Source organism: Sceloporus occidentalis, unplaced genomic scaffold (genome assembly GCF_023333645.1).
Source record: "Sceloporus occidentalis isolate IW3139 unplaced genomic scaffold, rSceOcc1.0.p SCAF_250, whole genome shotgun sequence".
Lineage (NCBI taxonomy): Eukaryota > Metazoa > Chordata > Lepidosauria > Squamata > Phrynosomatidae > Sceloporus > Sceloporus occidentalis.
The window spans coordinates 48,063-72,430 of record NW_028317230.1 but is presented as its reverse complement, the minus strand read 5'-3'; the positions used below and the strand labels follow the sequence as shown (position 1 = coordinate 72,430).

At 43.3% G+C, this 24,368-nt stretch overlaps 1 protein-coding gene across 1 annotated transcript; it reads right to left on the bottom strand.

Annotated features, from left to right (window-relative positions):
• Window positions 1–11,134: 11,134 nt before the first annotated feature.
• On the bottom strand, window positions 11,135–23,598 carry LOC149276029 (transforming growth factor beta activator LRRC32-like). Its single transcript, XM_089503985.1, has 4 exons — window positions 23,565–23,598; window positions 21,933–21,991; window positions 18,014–18,106; window positions 11,135–13,057 (listed from the first exon to the last, which is right to left on the bottom strand). The coding sequence occupies exons 1-4, from the start codon at window positions 23,596–23,598 to the stop codon at window positions 11,135–11,137; spliced, it is 2,109 nt and encodes a 702-aa protein (XP_089360111.1).
• Between the last annotated feature and the right edge of the window lie 770 nt (window positions 23,599–24,368).

Sequence of the window (24,368 nt, the reverse complement as noted above, 5' to 3'; positions counted from 1 at the left end):
GGGGCGGGGGGCGGGGTCCGCACCGGGTGCCGCTCATCAGGGGGGTGCCAACTTGCCGGCACCCGGCACCCCTCCAGAGACGGACAGTAATGTCCGCCGCTGGAGGAGCAGGCTCGCAAGGGAGCGGTATCGGAGGTCTTTAGCAGACCTCCGGCTCCCTTGAGTGATTTTAAGCCGGGTTCAACCCTTGAACCCGGCTTAAAACCACTCAAGGGAGCCGGAGGTCTGTTAAAGACCTCCGATATCGCTCCCTTGCGATCCGCGCGGCAACAGCTGCTGTGCGCCGGGATTTGTTGTCAGATCCCGGCGCACAACACTGAAGCCGCGCCCACTGCCGTCCGTGCCCTCTGACCCGGAAGAAGACAGAAGAACTGAAGAAGAGGAGCGAAGAGGAGGAAAAGAAGCTGTAAGGAGAAAAGAGGAAAGGTAGGAAAGCATTCAGTGAGTGAGAGTTGATTGGTATATGTGTGGATTGGTATATATGGATTGGTGTGTCAGGATTGGTATATGTCTGGATTGGTGTATATGTGTGGATTGGTATATATGTGTGGATTGGTGTGTGTGTGGATTGGTATATGTGTGGATTGGTATATATGTGTGGATTGGTATATGTGTGGATTGGTGTATGTGTGGATTGGTGTATGTGTGGATTGGTATATGTGTGGATTGGTATATGTGTGGATTGGTATATGTGTGGATTGGTATGTGTGTGGATTGGTATGTGTGTGGATTGGTATGTGTGTGGATTGGTGTATGTGTGTGGATTGGTATGTGTGTGGATTGGTATGTGTGTGGATTGGTATATGTGTGGATTGGTATATGTGTGGATTGGTATGTCTGGATTGGTATATGTGCGGATTGGTAAGTGTGTGAGAGTGATGGGTGTTATGCTGTACCATTTCCAATGTATTTTTCATTATATAATTATGCTTTAGTACATCATAACTCCCATCACTCTATACTGTTCCATACAGTGGCAGAGCTGGGAGACAGAGGCCTTGCACCCCCACCGCAGGACTCCTGAAAGGTAAGTGAACTTCAAAGTGGGAGAGGGTAGATAGTTAGGAGGGGGTAGATAGGGAGAAGGGAGTGAGACGGGGGGATAGGGGGTTGATAGGGAGAAGGGAGTGAGAAGGGGTAGGTAGGACAAAAGGGAGTGAGAAGGGGTAGATAGGGCAATCATACTCCTATCATGCCAAGTCTGCGAGTACATCCTGGAATCTGGGTATGCCTGGGCATGATAGAAATGTGATTGCTGTTAACAATCATATATATATATATTAATATTGTTATTTAATTGTTTTGTCCTATTTTCGTGTGTTACTTACTTGAAATAAAAGTGTTAGATTTTTTTTTATGGTGTGGGGGGGCCAGGTAAATGCTGCATTTTCGGTTTCAGTCCAGAATTTGTTTCGGTGCATCCCTACTACTAATGAAGTGGTAGGCCTACACCACATCAATGTTTGGCTTAGTATATAGTGATAGGAGTTATGCTGCACTATTGTCAATGTTTGGCTCAATGTATAGTGATAGGGATAACGCTGTACCACCGTCAATGTGTGCCTCAGTATATAGTGATAGGCGTTATGTTGTACCACCGTCATTGTCTGCCTCAGTATATAGTGGTAGGTGTTATGCTGTACAACCGTCAATGTCTGCCTTAGTATATAGTGGTAGGTGTTATGCTGTACCACCGTCAATTTCTGCCTCAGTATATAATGATAAAAGTAAGTGTTATGCTGTACCACCTTCAGTGTCTGCGCCGGTATATAACGGTAGAAGCTATGCAGGTGTGTGTGTGTGGGGGGGTGCCACACACAGGATCCGCCCCAGGTGCCAAATACTCTAGGTACGCCCCTGTATGTACAGATGTATGATATCTGAGTGAGTGTGTATGTTGTACATCTGTATGATATCTGAGTGAGTGTGTATGTTGTACAGCTGTATGATATCTGAGTGAGTGTGTGTGTATGTACAGCTGTATGATATCTGAGTGAGTGTGTATGTTGTACAGCTGTATGATATCTGAGTGAGTGTGTGTATGTACAGCTGTATGATATCTGAGTGAGTGTGTATGTTGTACATCTGTATGATATCTGAGTGAGTGTGTATGTTGTACATCTGTTTGATATCTGAGTGAGTGTGTATGTACAGCTGTATGATATCTGAGTGAGTGTGTGTATGTACAGCTGTATGATATCTGAGTGAGTGTGTGTGTATGTACAGCTGTATGATATCTGAGTGAGTGTGTATGTTGTACAGCTGTATGATATCTGAGTGAGTGTGTGTGTCCTGTCTACCCATTGTACAGCGCTGCGGAATATGATAGTGCTATATAAATGAACAAATAATATTCTCCATGTATATATATATAGAAACATTGTGTCCGTGGCGGCTCTCAGGCTGCGTAATCCCTGCTTGAAGGTTGGTTTATTGATCCAAATAAATCTTCCCCATGGTGACCCCGACATTTTCCAGCGTCTGATTCCAAGAATGAGCCATCATTTTTCTGAGAAAACCTCTTCCCTCTCGCACTTCTAAATCCCTTGATATACGCGAAATACATCGCCACCGTACGGGCTTTGGACAGGAGGAAAGTGTGACTTAATCGTAGAATTCACACGCACAGCCTTGGCGCGGAGCGGCGCTTGGAACGATCTCCATCACGGGGAACATCTGTCAGCTGCCTCTTATTCCCCGCTGTCTGTGTTTAGCTGATAGTTTTACTGTCAGAGTTTCACTAAATGTCTAAACAAATATTATTATAAATTATCAGTCGACTGAATTACACATCGCAGGACATTTTACTTTACAGAGACAGTGGTAGATAAGTGGAACAGCCTTCCAGCAGAGGCTAATACAGTGAGGGTATTAAACATGCATGGGATAGACATACGGCTCCTGAATCTAAGACGAGACCAACGACTGATTAAGGTTTGAGTCTTTACAGCCGATTCCATCTTAATATGAAATAATCGGTACAACTAACAATCAGGGGATACTTCAAATCAGGGGCGTCCAACCTGCGGCCCTCCAGCTGCTGCGGGACTGCATCTCCCATCCTCCTCAGCCAGCCCCTTAGCTGAAAGAGCATTATGGGAGATGTAGTCCTGCAGCAGCTGGAGGGCCGCAGGTTGGACACCCCCCCGGCTGTAAAACATTAAACATACAGTGCTTACCTTAGAAGCTGCAGCAACAGAGCTGCAGCTTCCCTCCTCCTCCACGGTCTGACATTTCCTGCCGCTGCCTGGCAAGTGGATCTTAAATTGGGTTTAAAACCATTTCATTTTTTATCTCATTGTATTTCTTTACTAGAAATCCGGCTAAAACATACGTTGTCTTTGCGCCAATGATTAATTGCTGGCCTTTCACCCCCCCCCCACCTATACTTGGGGTTTTTCTTTCTCCTCTTTTGGTGAATCCCCGTTTTATATATACATCTGAAATATATATATATAAAAAAGGAACAATAAATGATCCAGTCGCGCAGATGCCAGTTTCCTCCGTGCGTCTTCTTCCGTAAGGACCTCCTATGTGTATTTATGTTCAGCTGGGACGTGGGGGGTTGTTGCTCTTCTGGGTGCAGAGTATGAGATTGTCACAATTTGGATGCTAAATATTTGTTAAAAACCTAATTATTAGACTTTCACATTTAGATTTGTATGAATTTTGGTTTTAACAAACGTTAAAATTTCTTGATTCATACGAATGTCCAAAAACAGGAAGGAGGAATGGTGTGTGGGGGGGGCGCGTCCATGGTGTCCGTGGTGTGCGTGAAGAATGCAGATAGAGAAGTGAAAAGAGTGAGAAAAAAAAATAAAGAATTTCATTATAAACCAAAATCTTTTAAATAAAAACTTTCTTGGAATAATTTTTTTGGGGGTTCGAGTGAGCAAACGAGGCATCTGCACCTGGGCAGCGCGTGACGGCCGAAATCAAGGGAAGTATCAAGAAGTGATGTTTCTAAGTGTTAGAAACAGTGACAATGAAAAATAGAACAAAATAATCGCCACTGAGATTACATTTTTTTTAGATTTAATGTCAAATCGTGATTTAGAACGGCTGCTCTCGTCCCTGGACATACACCATGGCTGAGCGTTTCGGGTAGAAAAATCCTGGTATTGGTTAACTCGTGACTCGGGAATGCTCAGAGATGAAACATCTGCCGTTAAGAACATCTGTGGGCAACTTCTTCCCAATCCTGTCCTGTCCCATAGAATTTTTCAAATTTAAATTTTGGATTCCTCGGTTCATGCGCAGGTCAGAGCCCCCCCCGCCCCCCCAGGCCTCGTCTTCTACCTGACGTGATGTTTATGAAGTCACGTGATGAAGTCACCAGGAAACAACTCGTTTCTTTACAGCAGACGTTAACCGACCGGCGGAGATTCAGCGATTCGCACGAGTTTTGCTGATTTCCAAAATTTGTTTTTTTCTTATATATTTCAAGAAAAAAAAAAAAAAGTACAATAAATAAGTTGTAAGAAAGCAAAAAAAGAGAAATGATATTGACGGACTGTTCATTAGCCTCGAACCCCTTGATTCCATTTGTCTGAGATCTCTCTTATTGGCCAATGATATTCCAACCCACATCATCATTTTTGAAACCTGGTTTTATCTCATTTTCTCCCAATAATCCCCCTTTATCTGCAGCCCTGGAGCCGCCGTTGCTGTCAGTCATGTGATATTTTGGGTGATTTTCCCGGCTCAAACACCGCACTGAGCTGATGCTTTATGGCGATGCTAATGAAGTCCGTTCTCTCAGTGTTACTCACTGTGCAGCATCACCCAATTCTCTATAGTTTTGCATGTTTTTTCTGCACGTTATTGATTGATTGGATGTAACAATAGAAGGGAAGCACGGATGGCAGGAAAATCCCTCTGCGAAGGAAAACGTCTGATTAACCAACGCCGACCTTCTGCCCTTCCTCAGGACGGGGGGGGGGGGGGGGGGGGGGGAGAGCTGTGTCTGGAGAAACTCATTTCTTGCATCGAAACACAAAATAAAAGACAGAAACAGCCTGTAAACAGTCCCATCAATCCCTACGGCTTTCACAAACGCAAACATAGAATTTTAGAACCCGCCAGGAGATCGGCCCCATCCGGCCCCCGTCTAGTCGCCCGTTTCTCCTGCTGTAAAGACTCCAACCTTACTCAGTCGTCGGTCTCGTCTTAGATTCAGGAGCCGTATGTCTATCCCATGCATGTTTAATACCCTCACTGTATTACCCTCTACCACCTCTGCTGGGAGGCTGTTCCACTTGTCTATGATCCTACACCAGACCCTGGTGGTCTGGAATCTTTTAACTCATCATCATGGCAGAAGGGTTAAACCCTTATTGCGCCAATCTAAATTTAGGTGAATTGTCTACATATATGTAAACGAGCCTCGTTAGTCACATCCACAACCCCCATATTTTCCATGTCTGACTTCCTCTTGGGCTGAGAATCATTTATTTTGTAACCATGAGATCGCAGACAGACGGACGGACGCTCTGCCAACTCCGTTTCTGCTTACAATATCCCTGGCTTTCTGAACGGATGCCATGGGAATTCGCGAGCGGAATGGGAGAGACGGGTGGGATATGGGAAGCGGGGCTATTAGCGTTACACAAAGGGGCAGTTAATGAAGGTAAACATTCGGGGGGTGAAATGTTATCGCATGGCGTCTCCGAGACGTTTTTTCAAGACAAATAAAAGACTCCAATTTAAGCTGATTTCCCACTTTAATATTTAACCCAATTACGAGTCTCCTCCAAATATTCTTCCTCGGTAGCCGGCCAAGCGGGGATTTGCACCACCAACTTTATAAATCCCTCTTTCCTCTTTGAATGCCCCCCATTCCCTCCCCTGATGCCTCTCGTCCTCTGATGCCCCCCATTCCCTCCCCTGATGCCTCTCGTCCTCTGATGCCCCCCATTCCCTCCCCTGATACCTCTCGCCCTTCGATGCCCCCCATTCCCTCCCCTGATGCCTCTCATCCTCTGATGCCCCCCATTCCCTCCCCTGATGCCTCTCATCCTCTGATGCCCCCCATTCCCTCCCCTGATGCCCCCCATTCCCTTCCCTGATGCCTCTCATCCTCTGATGCCCCCCATTCCCTCCCCTGATGCCTCTCATCCTCTGATGCCCCCCATTCCCTCCCCTGATGCCTCTCGCCCTTCGATGCCCCCCATTCCCTCCCCTGATGCCTCTCATCCTCTGATGCCCCCCATTCCCTCCCCTGATGCCTCTCATCCTCTGATGCCCCCCATTCCCTCCCCTGATGCCCCCCATTCCCTTCCCTGATGCCTCTCATCCTCTGATGCCCCCCATTCCCTCCCCTGATGCCTCTCATCCTCTGATGCCCCCCATTCCCTCCCCTGATGCCTCTCGCCCTTCGATGCCCCCCATTCCCTCCCCTGATGCCTCTCATCCTCTGATGCCCCCCATTCCCTCCCCTGATGCCTCTCATCCTCTGATGCCCCCCATTCCCTCCCCTGATGCCCCCCATTCCCTCCCCTGATGCCTCTCATCCTCTGATGCCCCCATTCCCTCCACTGATGCCTCTCATCCTCTGATGCCCCTCTTTTCTCCACTGATGACCATACCAGGAAACTTTCTGGTTCTGGGGACCAAAAGCCCCCCTTGAGGGATGCTGGTAGAGGGTCCCGCAGACATCAGTGGGTGGTCCTGCTGACGCTAGTTGGGGGTCCCGTTGATGTTGCGAGCCGTCAGACTATTGTTGGAGGGGAAGTGAGCGGCGCGTTACCCAGGGTGTCCGGGGGAGACTAGGAGAGTTCCCCGGTCCCCAGGTTTCCACCCGTGTGAAAATCAACTTTATTATTGAAAAAAATTGGATAAAAAGTAAAATAACTTCGCCCCGCGAGCTGCTTGCCGGATTTTTCTTGGACGTTCGGCGAGGGAAGGGATTCAGTTACATAAATTCTCTTAATCTTTGGAGACGGTCAGAAGACGTCACCCCCGGCCCACCGCTCCGCAAGGAGAGCCTTCCGCGTCCAAATAAATAACAAGAGCCAAACTCTGAGATTTATTTAAATGTAATTATCAGAATTTGTGAAGAAAATATTATATTATTATATATTATTATATAAAATAATAATACCGGTATATAGTTAATGTAATGATTTATCTATACATTATACAGGGGGCCGGTCACTGATTTATCTATACATTATACAGGGGCCGGCTCGCTGATTTATATATACATTATACAGGGGGCCGGTCACTGATTTATCTATACATTATACAGGGGGCCGGTCACTGATTTATCTATACATTATACAGGGGCCGGTCACTGATTTATCTATACATTATACAGGGGCCGGCTCGCTGATTTATCTATACATTATACAGGGGGCCGGCTCGCTGATTTATCTATACATTATACAGGGGGGCGGTCACTGATTTATCTATACATTATACAGGTTGATTAAATTAATACTGGGACCGGCAGACACTGTTCCCGCCCGGGGTTCCCGCAGCCTCCGCGCGTCGCAGGTAACGTATGATTCATGGTAACAGAAGCCGCAGGTTGCGGTGGAACGTTTTATAGACTTTAATTATCGCTGGTTTATGAAATATTGCCCTAAATTTCCGTGGATTGCGACATCCGTGACGCTGCGTGAAAAGTATTTATAAACGATTCCCATCATAAAGTCTTCCCAGCCGGTATGAACAGATCGTGGAGCGGAAGCCGAGCGCGCAGTGCGGCCAACGCCGGGAATCATACTCAGCAGCCAAAAATAGGGGGCCCTTATGCCAATAATTAGTGGGAAGATGAATGCATGTCCCTGGTGACCATGTGAATGCATGCGCAGCCGCACTCATAGCAGCAATTCTCTCTTCCCACCACCCATTCCCTCTCTTTTTATTCCTCCTTTTTCCTTTCGGAGTGCCCATCGCTTTTTGCTTCCAAACATTTTGATTACGTTTTTCATATGTGCCGTGGTCTGCGAAAGTATTCAATATTAACGCCCATCAATCTAGCTTTTTTCTCTTTTTCTCCTTTTTTTATCCATCAACCGCCATCATGGACACAACTTTCAGTATAATTTATAATAAATCTATTAATAACTTGGAATTAAGTAAATGTTTATGCCAGGGATCTACCTGGCCTGCGGGCGAGACCCTGGAAACTGATACATTTGTAGCAGGCAGTTCAACTTGAAACCCTTGATGTGGTTATATCAACTGAAGTGGGTTACTTTTTAGGCATAAAGCCAAAAATGCATCAAAGCTCTACTGGCTTAACACATTTGTAATGTCCCCCCCCCCCCTCTTTTTATGATCTCAATGCGTTCTTGTTACGAGGAAACAAATTTAGTCTTCTTATAACGAGAATGCATCGAAATCCTTAAAAATAATCCATAAATGTGTTAAACGAGTAAAAGCTTAGTAAGGTTTGGGGCATTTGCTTTATATTAATATATATTATATAAAGTAAATAAATAAATATATATATTATAAAGTATAATATAAATATATACCGTAATATATATCCTCTTGTATCTGTATGCCAATTGCTGTATTGTACTTGTCATTATCTGTAGAATTTTACAGCGCTGCGGAATCTGTTGGCGCTTTATAAATAAAGTATAATAATAATATATACACATATATATTATACTGTCTATATATTTTATTATAATTTTACTTTTATATATATATATACACATGTATATATATAAAGTATAATATAAATATATAATACTGTCTATATAAATATTATAAAGTATAATATATAATATATATATTATAATGTATATATATATATATATATATATATATATATATGTGTATATATATATTATACTTTATCCTTACTTTTAGGTTATATGTCTACCTTACAGCAATATTTCTTGTCAATTTCTTGAATTTCTTGTCAATATTGCGCTATATTTCTGTATGTAATCCTACATGTAGTCATTTTATCAATCAAAAAGAGCGTAGCTCATGTTGTGATTTTGCCCCAAAACACTTCACGTGGAACAAAAAAAAAAAAAAAAAAAATAATCGGGTTTTTTTTAGAAAAAAAATGTAATCAGAAATAAAATTTTTTTACATTTTTTTTTTACGAAGAATAAAGAAATACAATAATAAGTTAGTGTTCGCACTTTCTAACCACAGCACGGGTCGCCTCGGTTACGGAGTAATACTGATGGACGGTATTCATAGAATAAATATCCGCCAGCAACACATACAAAACGCATGTTACTGCCGCTCCATACGGTAACCGTCCATGGGGGCATGCTGGGTAATATGTATCAAAAATGAGGGGATTTACTCAGATTTTACCCAATAACTAATGGCTGAACCTTCAGCGACTGTGAGTGGGGACGAGTTTCCCCTCAATCCGTCGTTGGTCTCGTCTTAGATTCAGGAGCCATATGTCTATCCCGCGCATGTTTAATAGCCTCGCTGTATTACCCTCTACCACTTCTGCTGGGAGGCCGTTCCCTGTATCTGCCACCCTCTCAGTAAAGTTAAAACTTTCTTGCATTACACTAATCAATACAGTTATAGCACACATTGTTGCACTTAAAAAGGACTTGGGCCATTCCTGGGGGGTAGTAGAAGAAGCAGCGAACCAGTCAGAAGTGGGTTCAACCCGACATCGGGCGTCTTTTGGTAACGACCTTCGCAAAGGAAAAGAAGCCAGAGACAGAGCATACGGAAGCCTGGAGAAAGCAGAGCGTCAATAAACGTTATGTTTTACTTCATTCTTCCTTAAAAATATTACATTCCATTTCATTTATTTATATAGCGCCAGCAGAGGCCGTAGCGCTGTTACAATAAAAAAACGAAGGATAACAGTAAAAATGACAATAAGATTAACAGACGTTACACAGACCGGGGCAGAAGGAGGAGGGGGCCTTGCTCCTAGGAGCTTACAATCTGAAAATAATATGAGGAGGATCACGCCTCCAAGAACAAAAAAAACGTGTAAAATATGTAGAATTACGTAGAAAATATGCAGAAATAGATTTTTGAAAATGATTAAAATTCTGCGGAGGTAAAAATGGTATCCCGTAAAAAAGACAGGTCTAATTAACCCCTCGTTCACACATCACGCGGCGAATCCTGATTGCACAAACATGAATACATTCAGTAACTGTCTCCAAAAAAATATATAAAATTTCAGCAATTTCAGGCAATTTCACAGCGTATATTAAAAAAAAAACTGCAGCTAGGAAAATACTATTTACAAAAATGGAAAATGTCCCAAAGACAAACCCACCGAGTTGTATGTATGTTGTATGTATGTTGTATGTTGTATGTAAACCGATATTCATATATTTATCACGCTGTGTGTGAATCGATCCCTTTTCCCAAATTTGACCTTTTTAACATAAATCTGTGTAGCGTTTTTACAGATTAAAATAAGGTACATATATATATATATATATTAGAACCATGGGAGCAGCCAACCTGTTCTTAGGATCTTCTAGATTATTCCTCCCCAATAAGGTTTTATCCCCCCCCCCAGTGTTAAATGTTACAGGGGCAGCCTTTGTGCGGGGGAGGGGGAGAAAATGTCAGGACAGGCGATGGATAGGATAATGCTAGTTCTGCCACAGGCTGCCACTGATGCCAGTTTCCCTGAGATAAAATATTCCCTTAATTCTCCAAAATAATTGCACGGATTGAACAAGAAGAAAAAAACCATAAAGAATAGGCATCTAAATGTAAATAAATGAACGTAAGTATCCCCAAAACTGCAAAAAGTATCGCATTTATGGTCCGTATGGAGGTTCTGGCGGCCGAGGGATGGATTACGAGGACATCGCCGTGGGAAAAGGCCTTACGTATCGCTGGAATTAAATCTGTTTGTAAGAAAAAAAAAGTAAAAACAGAACAAGAAATAAAAAACATAAAAAAAACATAATTTTCACTTAAAAAAAACCCAACAACTATAGATTCTACCAATAAAATTAAACCGGTAAACATAATAACAGGGGAAATAGCAAAATTAGCTTTCATTAAAAGAAACATTTAATCGGCCGGTTTCTGAAAGAATACATTCTGCATTGGGCGGGGGTTTTTTTTGATTTTTTTTTTGCTTTTCCTTCAAAATCCAAAGTTTTTAAGGCCGTTGCGCTGATTGGCCGTCGAAGTCCCGGTAAGGAAGCGTTGATCAGGCTTTGTACCGCCGCCTCAGTTTTTGTCTATAAAAATGACACAATGTTCCGAGAGCGGCGGCGATCACCAGTAAGACGGCCATCACTATCAGAACGATGACTACTGTGTTCATCTTATTGGAGTTATCTTTTTCACAGATCTCGGGGCTGATTTGCCCGATGGGCGTCTCGCCTTCATACCCTTCGGGGTTGCGGCAGGTTGTAGAGTCCAGGGCTGCTATCTTCACAGTGGTCCTTCGGTACAGGTGCGTTATCCAGGTGTTTGAGCAGCAGGTAAGCGGATTCCCGTAGAAGCATATCGTCCGCAGGGTGTTCTCTAACACCGGAATGTTGCTGGCTTCCAGGTCGCTGAAACTGTTGTTACTCAGGTCGAGGGTTTCCAGCCTGCAATGCTTATTCCACGCCGGCAGCCATGATAACCGATTCCCCGACAGATCTAAGTCTTTAAGGTAAACAAAGAGGGGTAGATCGACGTTCAGCTGTTTAAGTCCGCAGCCCTCAACGTACAGCACTTCGAGAGACCTTTCTAACCCAGCAAGTGCGGTCGGCGCTATTGTAATTCCACGGTTCATTGACAGGTCCAAGGAAGCCAACGGGGTTCCATAGAAGGCATAATGAGGTACGTTCTGTATGTTGTTCTCTCTGAGGTTCAAATGTCGTAAGCTCGGAATGTTGGCGAACGAGGCACATCCGCGTTCCTCGCCCCGCGACTCCAGCATTCCGACACCCTCGGAGCATAACCCAATACTGTTACCCTGGAGGTTTATCGAGAAGATACTTTCCAGGCCTTGGAAGACGTTGGGTTGGGTTATGCGCAGTTGGTTATTCTGCAAGTAAAGTTCTCGCAGGCTAAGAAGCGAGCCCGGAGCCACCGATACGTTCCGCAAATTGTTTCCACTTAGATCGAGAACAACCAAGGAGTTCAACGGGACGGAGACGCCGAAAGAGACGTCCTCCAGGCAGTTTCTGCTCAGGTTTAGGAACGTAAGGAATGGCACAGAGAGAAGGAAATCCTCGGGCACGGACCGTATGTTGTTGTAACTTAGATCTAAGTAGGCGAGGCTCTGTAGGATGACGGCACTCGAGTTCCTTAAGTCTCCCTCGGCCTCGGTCAGAAACTCAAAGTTATCCTCCATCCAGCTGACGTCATCGGACGGAGTCTCCCCTCCGACGCTTATGAGATTCATAGACAAATTCAGAGAAACCAATCGGTTGGCCTTGGGAAAAACGGGGAACCTCAGCAGCTTGTTGTCGCTCAAGTCAACGTGTCGAAGGTTGTACTCTTGGTCGGAGGCTGAGGTGTGGAACGTCTCAATGCTGTTCTTGCTCAGGTTGAGGCTTTCAAGCTGCGTGAGTTTAAAGTCGGAAATACAGGAGATGGAATTCATAGCAAGGTTAATCTCGGCGAGGTGTATCAGGTGCTCAAAGGTGCCTTCCTCGATGTGCATGATAATGTTGTTATGGAGATCCACCTCCTTCAACATGGGAGAGCCTACAAAGGTCTCGGATGAAAGCATGGTGATGCTGTTCTCCGACAGCGAAAGCCGTCGGAGTTCCGGAGCTTCGGTTACAAAGTATCCCGTCATATCGGTGTACAAACTATTCCTGGACAAGTCCAGGCTCTGCACGTGGGGCAAAACCCCGATTCCCGATGACCCGTGCTGGGCGAATCTATCAAGGCAGTTGCCGGAGAAGTTGAGTTCCTTCAGGTTGACCATGTGCTTGAACGAATCGCGCTGGATGAAGCGGATCTGGTTGGCGCTCAGGTCGAGAACCTCAACAAAGGAGTATAGAAAGAGAGGGTTTTTGGTGATGTTCTGGAGATCGTTCTTCGACAAGTCGAGACTTTTGATGTTGGGATGAAGCCCGAGGGGAATCTGGTGAAATGATTGGTTCTGACAAAGAGCTGCCATATTGACCTGTAGCAAAAAAAAAAAAAAAATGTTACCCTGCACATGACAACATATAAAAGACCTGTAACGTGTGAAGGTATTTTTGTCACAAATAAAATAACAGAAATGGAGTAAAAATAATATTATTATTATTAATTGTTATAGCGCCATCGTTTTCCGCAGCGCTGTACAACAGCCCGTAACAAGTAGTGTATTACAGAATAATGTCAATCTCAGACGAGTTTACAATCTAATGCTTTTTATGGCTAACTGGGCGGATTGTATTTCAAGCAAAGCTTTCAGGACACTGAAGTCCCCTCTTCACATGTAGTTAAGTAAATCTGGCAGCACTTCAAAAGGATGCCACTCCACAGGAGTACAAGCGAGTTGGTGGTAATGAGAGTTGGTGGTAATGAGAGTTTGGAAGACATCTGTATCACATAACGGGTTTAAAGATGGAACAAGAACACGCTATTGCGTAATCCTATTAGCATTCACTCACGAGCCTTATACTAGACTTCCACTTAAAAGGACTCTCCGGTATCTCAGGTATGGGGGGGCATACGGCTTTTCTGGAGGCAGAGTGCCCCATGAAATGCCTTTTAACCCCCTGTATGCCACTCTGCCTCCAGAAATGCCCTTTAACCCCCTATATGCCACTATGTCCCATGATATGTCTTTTAACCCCCTATATGCCAGAGTGGTACATAGGGGGTTAAAAGGCATTTCTGGAGGCAGAGTGGCATATAGGGGGTTAAAAGGCATTTCTGGAGGCAGAGTGGCATATAGGGGGTTAAAAGGCATATCAGGGAGGCAGAGTGTCATATATGGGGTTAAAAGGCATATCAGGGAGGCAGAGTGTCATATAGGGCGGTATAAGGCATTTCTGGGGGCAGGTTGGCAAATTAACGGAAATAAAAACAAAGAAATTTTTTTTAATCATAGCTTTTATTAAATATGAAAAAAATAGTTTACATGAATTAACATTGAACTTTTTTCCTATAGGGTCGTCTTATATTCAGGCTTTTTTTCCCCCCTAAATTAATATTCAGATTTTGGGGAGTCCTCTTATAATCGAGCAAATACGGTAAATATGTGCAGGAATAATTTCTCTGTTAAGCACGTTATACGAACATACAGATTCCCCGGCTGCTTCATGGGAATTTGTTCAGTTACTTTGTGACATGTGAATAGCTGAAAGGATGAGTTTCACATCAGCTCCAAGGTTATTAAAGTTTAAAGGATTTGTAGAAACTACAGTTCTCCCTTAAAACGGCGAGATTCTTCCCTTCTTAGTTTGGTTACAATGGGAGCCGAACGAGCGAACGAATGAACGAATGAATGAATGAAGATTTTCATATTGCGTTATTTGGATGAATGCATGAAACGGTATGAAAACGAATGCGCAAGTCTATTAACAACTCAACTAAAATGTAACATTTGGGAAGGTCGCGGATCAGGCGATCTCTATTTTGGTGCAGAATGTTACTGTTTTTTCTTTACTGGTCCAAGACGTCCGGATAGGAATCGAAAGAATGTATCCCGAAACTCTGCTTCTAAAGAATTCCGCAATCGGAGGGTCTCATCGAGTGACGAAAATATAATTTACTCTATTTGTGCATTTACAGCCTCGATTTATATGAGATTATAGAACATGAAATGCATTCCTGCCGCCGGCTCTCCCTCCCAGGCTTTGATGTCGCCAGAAAAGGTTAATAGTTGAGGAGCAGATGCTGGGAGGGAAGCTGCAGCGGACAAGGAATGGTAAACATCCCTGGGCAGAGAGAACGTCGGCTTCCAAGAAAAACAGCTCCTTAAATACTCCCCGTTTTTTCACAGGGAATTAGGAGTAACTGGATTGGGTCTCATTGACATAAATCAAGGAACTCCAAAGACAACCAAGACCAAGGTCTACAGGACCTCAAAATCGCAAGGTCTGCTTCAAAAGGGACCGCTGAGGTCTGAAAACTCTACATTTATCCACTACAAAAGGTATCATAAAATGCAAACACGACCCTGAGATTATTAGAATACGCGTATCATGGACCACCTGGACAACAGCACTTCAATGGGATCTCCCACCATTTCTTTTTATTCCTCGGATCAAATTAAAAATACATTTAAAAAAAAAAAATCTTCCACTGTTTTTTTTTTTTACCCAAGTTGTAGTTTTTGCCCCATAATATAAAGTTTTCAGGCAGCTGCATATCAGCCGTTTGTATGATTCTCGCTCTGTTATCTGACCCCCGATCTACTAACCCTCCCGACTCCGTATCATACCGACAATCATGTATACAGCGCTGGGGGGTTATATTACTGTATACAGCGCTGGGGGGTTATATTACTGTATACAGCGCTGGGGGTTATATTACTGTATACAGCGCTGGGGGGTTATATTACTGTATACAGCGCTGGGGGTTATATTACTGTATACAGCGCTGGGGGGTTATATTACTGTATACAGCGCTGGGGGGTTATATTACTGTATACAGCGCTGGGGGGTTATATTACTGTATACAGCGCTGGGGGGTTATATTACTGTATACAGCGCTGGGGGTTATATTACTGTATACAGCGCTGGGGGGTTATATTACTGTATACAGCGCTGGGGGGTTATATTACTGTATACATCGCTGGGGGGTTATATTACTGTATACAGCGCTGGGGTTATTACTGTATACAGCGCTGGGGGTTATATTACTGTATACAGTGCTGGGGGTTATATTACTGTATACAGCGCTGGGGGTTATATTACTGTATACAGCGCTGGGGTTATTACTGTATACAGCGCTGGGGGTTATATTACTGTATACAGCGCTGGGGGGTTATATTACTGTATACATCGCTGGGGGGGTTATATTACTGTATACAGTGCTGGGGGGTTATATTACTGTATACAGCGCTGGGGGGTTATATTACTGTATACATCGCTGGGGGGGTTATATTTCTGTATACAGCGCTGGGGGGTTATATTACTGTATACATCGCTGGGGGGGTTATATTTCTGTATACAGCGCTGGGGGGTTATATTACTGTATACATCAGTGTTTTTGAGATGTTGACTCGGTTGCTCACTCTCGGTATGTAGATTATTATTATTATGATTATTAGGCTTTTAGCGCATGATGAGAATCCGGTGGGGAGAATTTATGGAGAGAAAAGGAATTCCTGGTATTTCTTCCTCGGGGGAGTTTATATGAAAGTCTCAGCATTAAACTTCCTCAAGGAAAATTCCCTTTGCTGTTAAGTATATTATTTTCCCCAAATCCTGGCGTTATCGCTCATGTTGTTAGAGTCTCAGCTTGTTATATCCTGAGTTTGTCTGCCTTTTATTTCAGACCTCTGTTATTTTTCTTTCTTAAACAAGAATTTGGGAATCCTTATTAATCTGCCTGTAACCATAACAACCCTTGTGTTTACAGATATAACAAAATAAACAATTTTAATGGTACTTTATAAAGAACAAATGGCAAATAGTTAAAGAAACAAGGACTGGCCCTTTGTGAATATTTTTGGACCGACCTGGGGAAGCAGGAATGCAGCAGTTTATCATTATGGCACCCTGTGGTAACAGTGGGGCTGCTCGCACAGTGTGCAGGTGTTTGTGTGTTGGCATGGATGTGTAGTGTAAGTGTTTGTGTGTGAGCATGAATGTGGGAGGAAGTGTGTATTAGCATAAGTGTGTAAGTGTGTGTTAGTGAGTCAGTGTATGTGCGAGCATGCGTATGTGTGTACATATGTATGCAAGTGTGTATGTTGGGGGGGGGTGAGGCCAATTGGCTTTAATCGCCACCCCACCCCAGGCCAGAAGGTGCCAGCCCTCCCCTGGTGTATACATGGTTATTCAACACCATTAGAGTCTCTCTGCACTGTTCTTAAGTTGCTGACGGCTGCTGATTGGTTCAGACAGAGTGGGGGAGAAGAAGGGAGAGATCTTCTGGACAGAAAATTGATTGGGTAATGCTGGCTCTGCCACAGGCTGCCACTGATCTGGGCTTCCATGAAGCTAACGTTTAAGATATCCACAAGACTATTCCCCCGACCGACAAAGGCTGATTTATTGAATTATTCCAGGGCGCTGATGCCGAAGGCTACGGCTTTATTGGTCCAGAGCAGTGTTCCCTCTAAGCTGTGCGCTTGTGCGTGCGCACATAGCTATTTTAGAGGGCGCACACGTCCAAAAATTGTGCGCACAACAGTTTTTCCCCAAAAAAGAAAAAAAAAAATTTTTTGCTCTGTGAAAATTTTTGCACAAGAGAAATTTTCTGCGCACGCCAACTAAGAAAAATTAGATGGAACATTGGTCCAGAGTATTTTTAATGTTTTTTTTTTTTTTTTATCGTTTACAGCAATATCCATACAACTCACATCACTCCAATGCCGAGCCCTGCCAAAGCCAACAATTCCACCCAGCCGTCTACAGACATCGTATCACATACTGTGCCGAGGCGAGATGAAACAAATAAAAATAGGATACTTTAGTATAGTTGGGATAGGATAATAAAAACATGTAATAATAAATGGAGCTTCCCGTCCCTATTGTGCAATAGAATTTTACTTTGTTTCTGGCTTCTGATGAATAGATGACTTGGCCATTTAAATGATCAGCGGTCCACAAAGAGGGGAAAAGTTACAACAAGAGACCAGAATCTAACACTAGAGGATCAGAGGCTGAGATGGAATGGAAGGAAGTTTTACTTTACTGAGAGGGTGGTAGATAAGTGGAACAGCCGCCCAGCAGAAGTGGTAGAGGGTAATACAGTGAGACATGGGGAAGGCATATGGCTCTCGAATCTAAGACAAGCCCAACGACTGATTAAGGTTTGAGTCTTTACAGCAGGAGAAACGGGCAGACTAGACGGGGGCCGGATGGGGGCCGGCAGATTGTAGGTTTCTATTAAGAGAGCCAACATTGTCCATGGAAATCCTTCTAGGCTGATAAACACGGAGTCCCCATTAACCTGTCCGTGACGTTCACCGTACCGTGACACAAGGAGGCTCTTCCATGGGCCGATAGGTGGGGGTCCCTTCTTTGAAGATAGCGAGGAGCAGTATGGAGTAGAGGAGCATGGCGCTCTGAAAAACAGAAACGACAAGTCAGGCAGAGCAGGACATGCGCGGCAGGCGAAGATAAGCACACCGTGGTTACAGGGGCTGTTATAACGTTATATAGCATGTTATTGCTGGATGCGCTTCCTGCACCCTTCGAGTGCCAGAGGATGTGAGCATTCTATGACAAAAATAACATTTTATACTACACAATGTCACTTTGTAACACTTAAGATCTATAAAACAGAATATATTCTAAAAGAATAAAGGATGGAAGAGCAAGTAACGCTGCACAGTAAAGTAAAAGTCTTATTTTTCTTTATTACTTGTTATGTCAGGTTTACCCTTTTTACGCCGCAGTAGAATATGATGCTGCCATATAAATCAATAAATAATAACGATAATAAAGAGTTCACAAGACTCAAAACTCATCAACAAACAAACTACTTTTGATAAAGAAAAAAAAAAATCTTTTTTGCTTTTTAAAAAGTATTCCACACTCCATGTTACTTAAAAGTGTCTTTTTATGACTTTCTATTTATTTTTGTAATTTTTTTTTTTTTTATGACTTTCTTAGAAAGGACGCAGCTCGGGTTCCTTATCTCCTCCTAACGATCCCCAGATCCCCACGGATCTCCTGCCTCCTCGCCTCCCAGGGGAAGCATCTGCTCTTCCTCTCCTCCATCTTCCTCTGCAGCCCCTTCGTTTCTTTTCCTGAGCATCATCAAGTAAATGATACAACCTATCAGGACGTCTCGGGATTTAAAGAACGAACCTATGGAACCCTTTGACGCTTTCAAGTTACGCAAGACCCCTGCCCAAATTTTATGCCTTCAATATTATTTTTAGAGGGAAAACCTCCAAAATGTTTAGGAATCTGTTTGGAAACCCAACAGCCATTATTTTAAACATGCATGGGATAGACATACGGCTCCTGAATCTAAGAATCTACTTTACTGAGGGGGTGGTAGATAAGTGGTTCAGCCTCCCAGCAGAAGTGGTAGAGGGTAACAGTGAGGGTATTAAACATGCATGGGATCGACATACGGCTCCTGCATCTAAGACGAGACAAACCCCACCCCCATAAAAAGGCTTCACTTATTAGGATTAGAGGAATCACAGTTCTATCTTAAATAGAGAAGGATGCTTTTTTACGGGGAGGGCTGTAAAGCTCTGGAATGCACTGCCTATAAAAGGTGGAGAATTCAGGGGAATACATAGTCGTTGATCCCCTGCTCCACGTGGCGCCACAGCTCTATGGGCAGGTTAATAGGAAGATCACTGAGATCTTGGTTTGGCTTCGCCAACGTTCAATATGGCACCGGATACGGTAAATGGTGCGGAGACCTTTTTGCTGGAATTTGGAGAGCCCAGCCCTCGGTGTAGGTCGGGGGGCAGTTTCCCAGTTAAATATATCACTCCTTCCATACATCATGTTTTTGTTTTCCCCATCTGGCTTCAATGCATTTCTAAAAGAGCTTCAGAGAAACATCTGCTCACCTCTGTCCCCTGCCCTAGAAGACGCATCTGTTAGCCGGACCTCCCGTTGCCCGGCACCGGGTAGATATCTGCTGACCCCCGCTTCCGCTCGCTATAGTCTGTCCGACGCGATTCACATTGTCGGTATGTTGATACAATGTATAGAAGCGATTAGTCCGTAATATTTCACTCGGCGCATAGCTCGGCATATTTTTTCTTTCTATCATTAGCTTCCAGCAAAGTGCTCTGGAAATGATTTCCAAGCCGCATTTTTTTTTGTTTTTGTTTTTTCTGAGAATCGCGCCACCAAAAGCCAAAAGGGGACTGTCATTTCCTTAAGAATTTTCGGCAAAAAGAAACTTTGGATATAAATATATATTTTATTTCTATGCACATTTCCTGTTTTCAAATTCCCTGTAATTCCTTCAAAAGGAAAAAAAACAAAAAACTTAAGAATAGTTAAGAATCATCAGTCTACTTAAGTATTTTGTGTTATTTGTGCCGAAACCAAACCAGAACTAATAGAGTCTAATGTGATTAGAACCATCACCCAAAGGTTTGGCGGGGATTTTTCGGATATCACACAATATTGTCGATATTTCTAGATGTCTCCTTCTTCTGTTTGGTGCCATTAAAACGTACAAGATTAGTTTAGATTTTGAGTTTTAGGGACTTTTTGGAAAACATTGAAACCCAGAACCCCGCCGGCAGATCGGCCCGTTTCGGCCCCCCGTATCTCCTGCTGTAAAGACTCAAACCTTAATCAGTCGTCGGTCTCGTCTTAGATCCAGGGGCCATACAGCCAGTGCTCACAAAGGTGTATTTCCCGGTAGGGTTGTTGACCTCCTCAGTACACTGTAGCTCTCAATAGGCAGGTTGTGTCACATTTATGCCAAGGAGGGCTATGCAGACATCTCTTGTATTTTCTCAGCACATCCTAAGACCACGCGCCCGGGCACGATATGGCCCCCCAGACATTTAATTTAAGGAGACTACATTTTCTAGGTAGCCAGGTAACTGAGGTGTCTCTGGCAGCGTCACCCACTGCAGCCGGTGTATCTTTTCCCAACTATATCATATTTCTTGGATCATCCCCAACACCGAAACAGGTCTTTCTCGATACAATACGATGGGAAAATAAACAATAGTGAGAATTACCCAGCGAGTTAAAAAGCTACCTTTGTTCAGCCAGCCCTGTAAGTGATTTATTAAAATAACACATTTCTGGGTTGCCGTAGACCCATTATGATTTTTTATAAGTGACTTGTGCATTTTGTTCTGCCCGGAACCCTTTGATCGCCAGGTGAAAAAACAAAAGACATTGTAGCGTTACATTGACAAAGCGTTCTAACAATATCGTCAGAACGGGTTCGGCAAGAAAAATGATTAAAAACATCAACGGCAGACGCAATAGCAGTTACGCCTCCCTATCAACAGCATCGCATGTCAGTCTTTCTTCATGCAAAGTGTACTAAACAACCCGATACAATGCTTTATTATTAAATTATTATTAATATTATTATAAAATATATTTTCTTCTATTGGATTTTTATAATAGTATATAATAATAATATTATTATAATAAAATATATCTTCGATTATATTTTTATAATAGTATATAATAATAATATTATTATTATTTTTATTATTTTAAATATTATTATTTTTTATTAATAATAATAATATCAATAATATTATTTTTATTAGAAAAACATTTTTACAAATGAAGCCTGAAGTTACTATAAGAAGGTAAAAAACATTTTGAGGATCTGTACAAAAAAACCTTCTCAAATACAACTGCTGGAAAAGACCCTCAGCGCGTCTTCGCTGATAATTATTATATTATTTTTTCCAATTTTCGTAATTTGTGTTATTTATCTAAAAATATTTGCAAATATTATTTTTTATTAAATGAACTCACATTCTACAGGTTGCATGAACTTCGCAAGTATTTAGAAACCTAGAATCAGCAATCAGTTTATATTCCCTTACTGGATTAGCCTCTACCACTTCTGCTGGGAAGCGGTTCTACCCATCTACCATCCTCTCAGTAAAGTAAAAATGCCTTCCATTTCATCTAAGCCTCTGACGATCCAGATTATTACTATTTCTTCTTCTTTTTGAAATTAACTTTTTCCCATCTTATGTTAAATCCCTTGGCCCTCCGCCCTCCGTAAGAATTGCAGATAAAACAGAAGAAATTCGCCATAAATCTACTCTAATATGCGGAAAAAGTAGGAAAAAAATGCTTAATTCTATGTCCGCTTTTGTAATTACCTTTGATAATTACCTTGATCTTGATGACAGGCTATCCATATAGCAATGCTACAGAGGTAGCGTCCATAGGGAAGCAAAACCACTCTTACAAGCCCACGTTCATGACATCATCAAAGCAAAAATAGCTGGCAACAAAAACACCACTATAGTCGAAAACTAAAAAAAAACAAAAAAAAAAACAATGAATTTTTGGGTAGAAAATTCCCAGTGTGGGGTTGTTACACATCGCTACCTTGGCTTAGGTGTTTTCCGACCTTCTTGCTACATCGTTTCATTAAATCCGCATTATGATTAGCAGAAAGGAAATAAAAGCCATTAGACTAGATAAATACACGATGATGTCATAAGCGTATTAATAACAGCCGGCGAGCGAGCAAAAACTTGCCCCAGGGCTAAATAATGAGCCTCTCTTCCCTGATTTCTACTAATACCCGTGTTATGTATTTAGAATCTCACTTAACAAAAGGAAAAGTCACTTCCCTGAATAATTTCATGAGAACGACGACTATTTAAAACCTCTAAAAGGGAAATGCCACAATCTGATCTTCAAATATTGTGAGGCATACAGCATTTAATATTAGCCCAGCTGTCATAGCTGCCAACAGTCCTGGAACTGGGCTTATTTTCCTTGTAGTAAAGCTGCTTCAGATGCAAAAAATTAAAAAAATAAAATAAAAACTATGGAGATTGGGGTGGGGGCATTAGGCAGATCGTCCGTCCTGTGATGTCACACAGTAACCCACCTATTCCACCCCCCCATTGTAATAGCGCTACAGAATCTGTTGGCGCTCTATTATAACGTACACTCACTGGCCGCTTTATTAGGTAGACCTGTGCAATTGCTTGTTAACACAAATAGCTAATCAGCCAATCACATGGCAGCAATTCAATGCATTTAGGCGTGCAGACGTGGTCAAGACAACTTGGTGAAGTTCAAACCGAGCATCAGATTGGGGAAGAAAAGAGATTTCAGTGACTTTGAACGCGGCGGGGTGGTTGTTGGTGCCAGACGGGCTGGTCTGAGTATTTCAGAAACTGCTGATCTGCTGGGATTTTCACCCAAACCACCTCTAGGGTTTACAGAGAACGGTCCGAAAAAGAGAAAATATCCAGCGAGCGGCGGCTGTGTGACAGAAATGCCTCGTCGGTGTCAGAGGTCAGAGGAGAACGGGCAGACTGGTTCCAGATGAACGGTAACGGCAACTCAAATAACCCCTCGTTACACCCAAGGCCTGCAGAATCCCATCTCTGAACGCACAACACGTCGAACCTTGAAGCAGATGGACTACAGCCGCAGAAGACCCCGCCGGGTGCCGCTCCTGTCAGCCAAGAACAAAAAACTGAGGCTACAATTCCCACAGAATCACCAAAATTGGACAATGGAAGACGGGAAGAACGTTGCCGGGTCTGATGAGTCTCGATTCCAGCGGACACATTCAGATGGCCGGGTCAGACTTTGGTGTAAACATGAAAGCATGGATCCGTCCTGCCTTCCATTAAAGGTGTGGGGGACATTTGGCACACTTTGACCATCGTTTAAACGCGACAGCCCACATGAGTGTTGTTGCTGACCATGTCCATCCCTTTATGACCACAGTGCTCCCATCTTCAGGATAATGCACCCCGTCACAAAACTCACATCATCTCAAACTGATTCGTTGAACGTGACAATGACTTCACTGAACCCCAACGGCCTCCACAGTCACCGGCTCTCAATCCAATACCGCACCTTTGCTGCGACTGCGTGACGCCATCATGTCCATACGGACCAAAATCCCTGAGGAACGTTTCCAGCACCTTGTAGAAAGTCTGCCAAGAAGAACCCGGTGTGACACCCGGTACTAGCAAGGTGTACCTAATAAAGTGACCAGTGAGTGTCTAATGAAATAAACCTTAGAATTAACCAATTTATACTTTTGGTAAATGAGCACAGTTTGTTTGAGACCCCAAAAAGCTTGGAGCCAGTAGCGTACCTAGCGGAGGGCGGTCCGCACCGGGTGCCACTCATCAGGGTGGTGCCAACTTGCCGGCACCCGGCACCCCTCCAGAGACGGACAGCAATGTCCGCCGCTGGAGGAGCAGGCTGCAAGGGAGCGGATTGGTGTATGTGTGGATTGGTATATGTGTGGATTGGTATATACGTGTGGATTGGTATATATGTGTGGATTGGTATATACGTGTGGATTGGTATATGTGTGTGGATTGGTGTATGTGTGGATTGGTATATGTGTGGATTGGTATATGTGTGGATTGGTATATGTGTGGATTGGTGTATGTGTGGATTGGTATATATGTGTGGATTGGTATATGTGTGGATTGGTGTATGTGTGGATTGGTATATATGTGCAGATTGGTATATGTGCGGATTGGTATATGTGCGGATTGGTATATGTGCGGATTGGTATGTGTGTGGATTGGTATGTGTATGGATTGGTATGTGTGTGGATTGGTATATATGTGTGGATTGGTATGTCTGGATTGGTATATGTGCGGATTGGTAAGTGTGTGAGAGTGATGGGTGTTATGCTGTACC

Bases quoted from the DNA above. Each gene is read 5' to 3' on its own strand.
- LOC149276029 (XM_089503985.1), bottom strand. From the start codon at position 23,598: ATGGACATGATGGCGTCACGCAGTCGCAGCAAAG. The intron at 21,992-23,564 runs GTGCGGTATTGG...GTTTTTTTTTAG, and splicing joins GTCACGCAGTCGCAGCAAAG to TTTTCGACTATAGTGGTGTT. The intron at 13,058-18,013 runs GTACGGTGAACG...TTTTTGCTACAG, and splicing joins AAGAGCCTCCTTGTGTCACG to GTCAATATGGCAGCTCTTTG.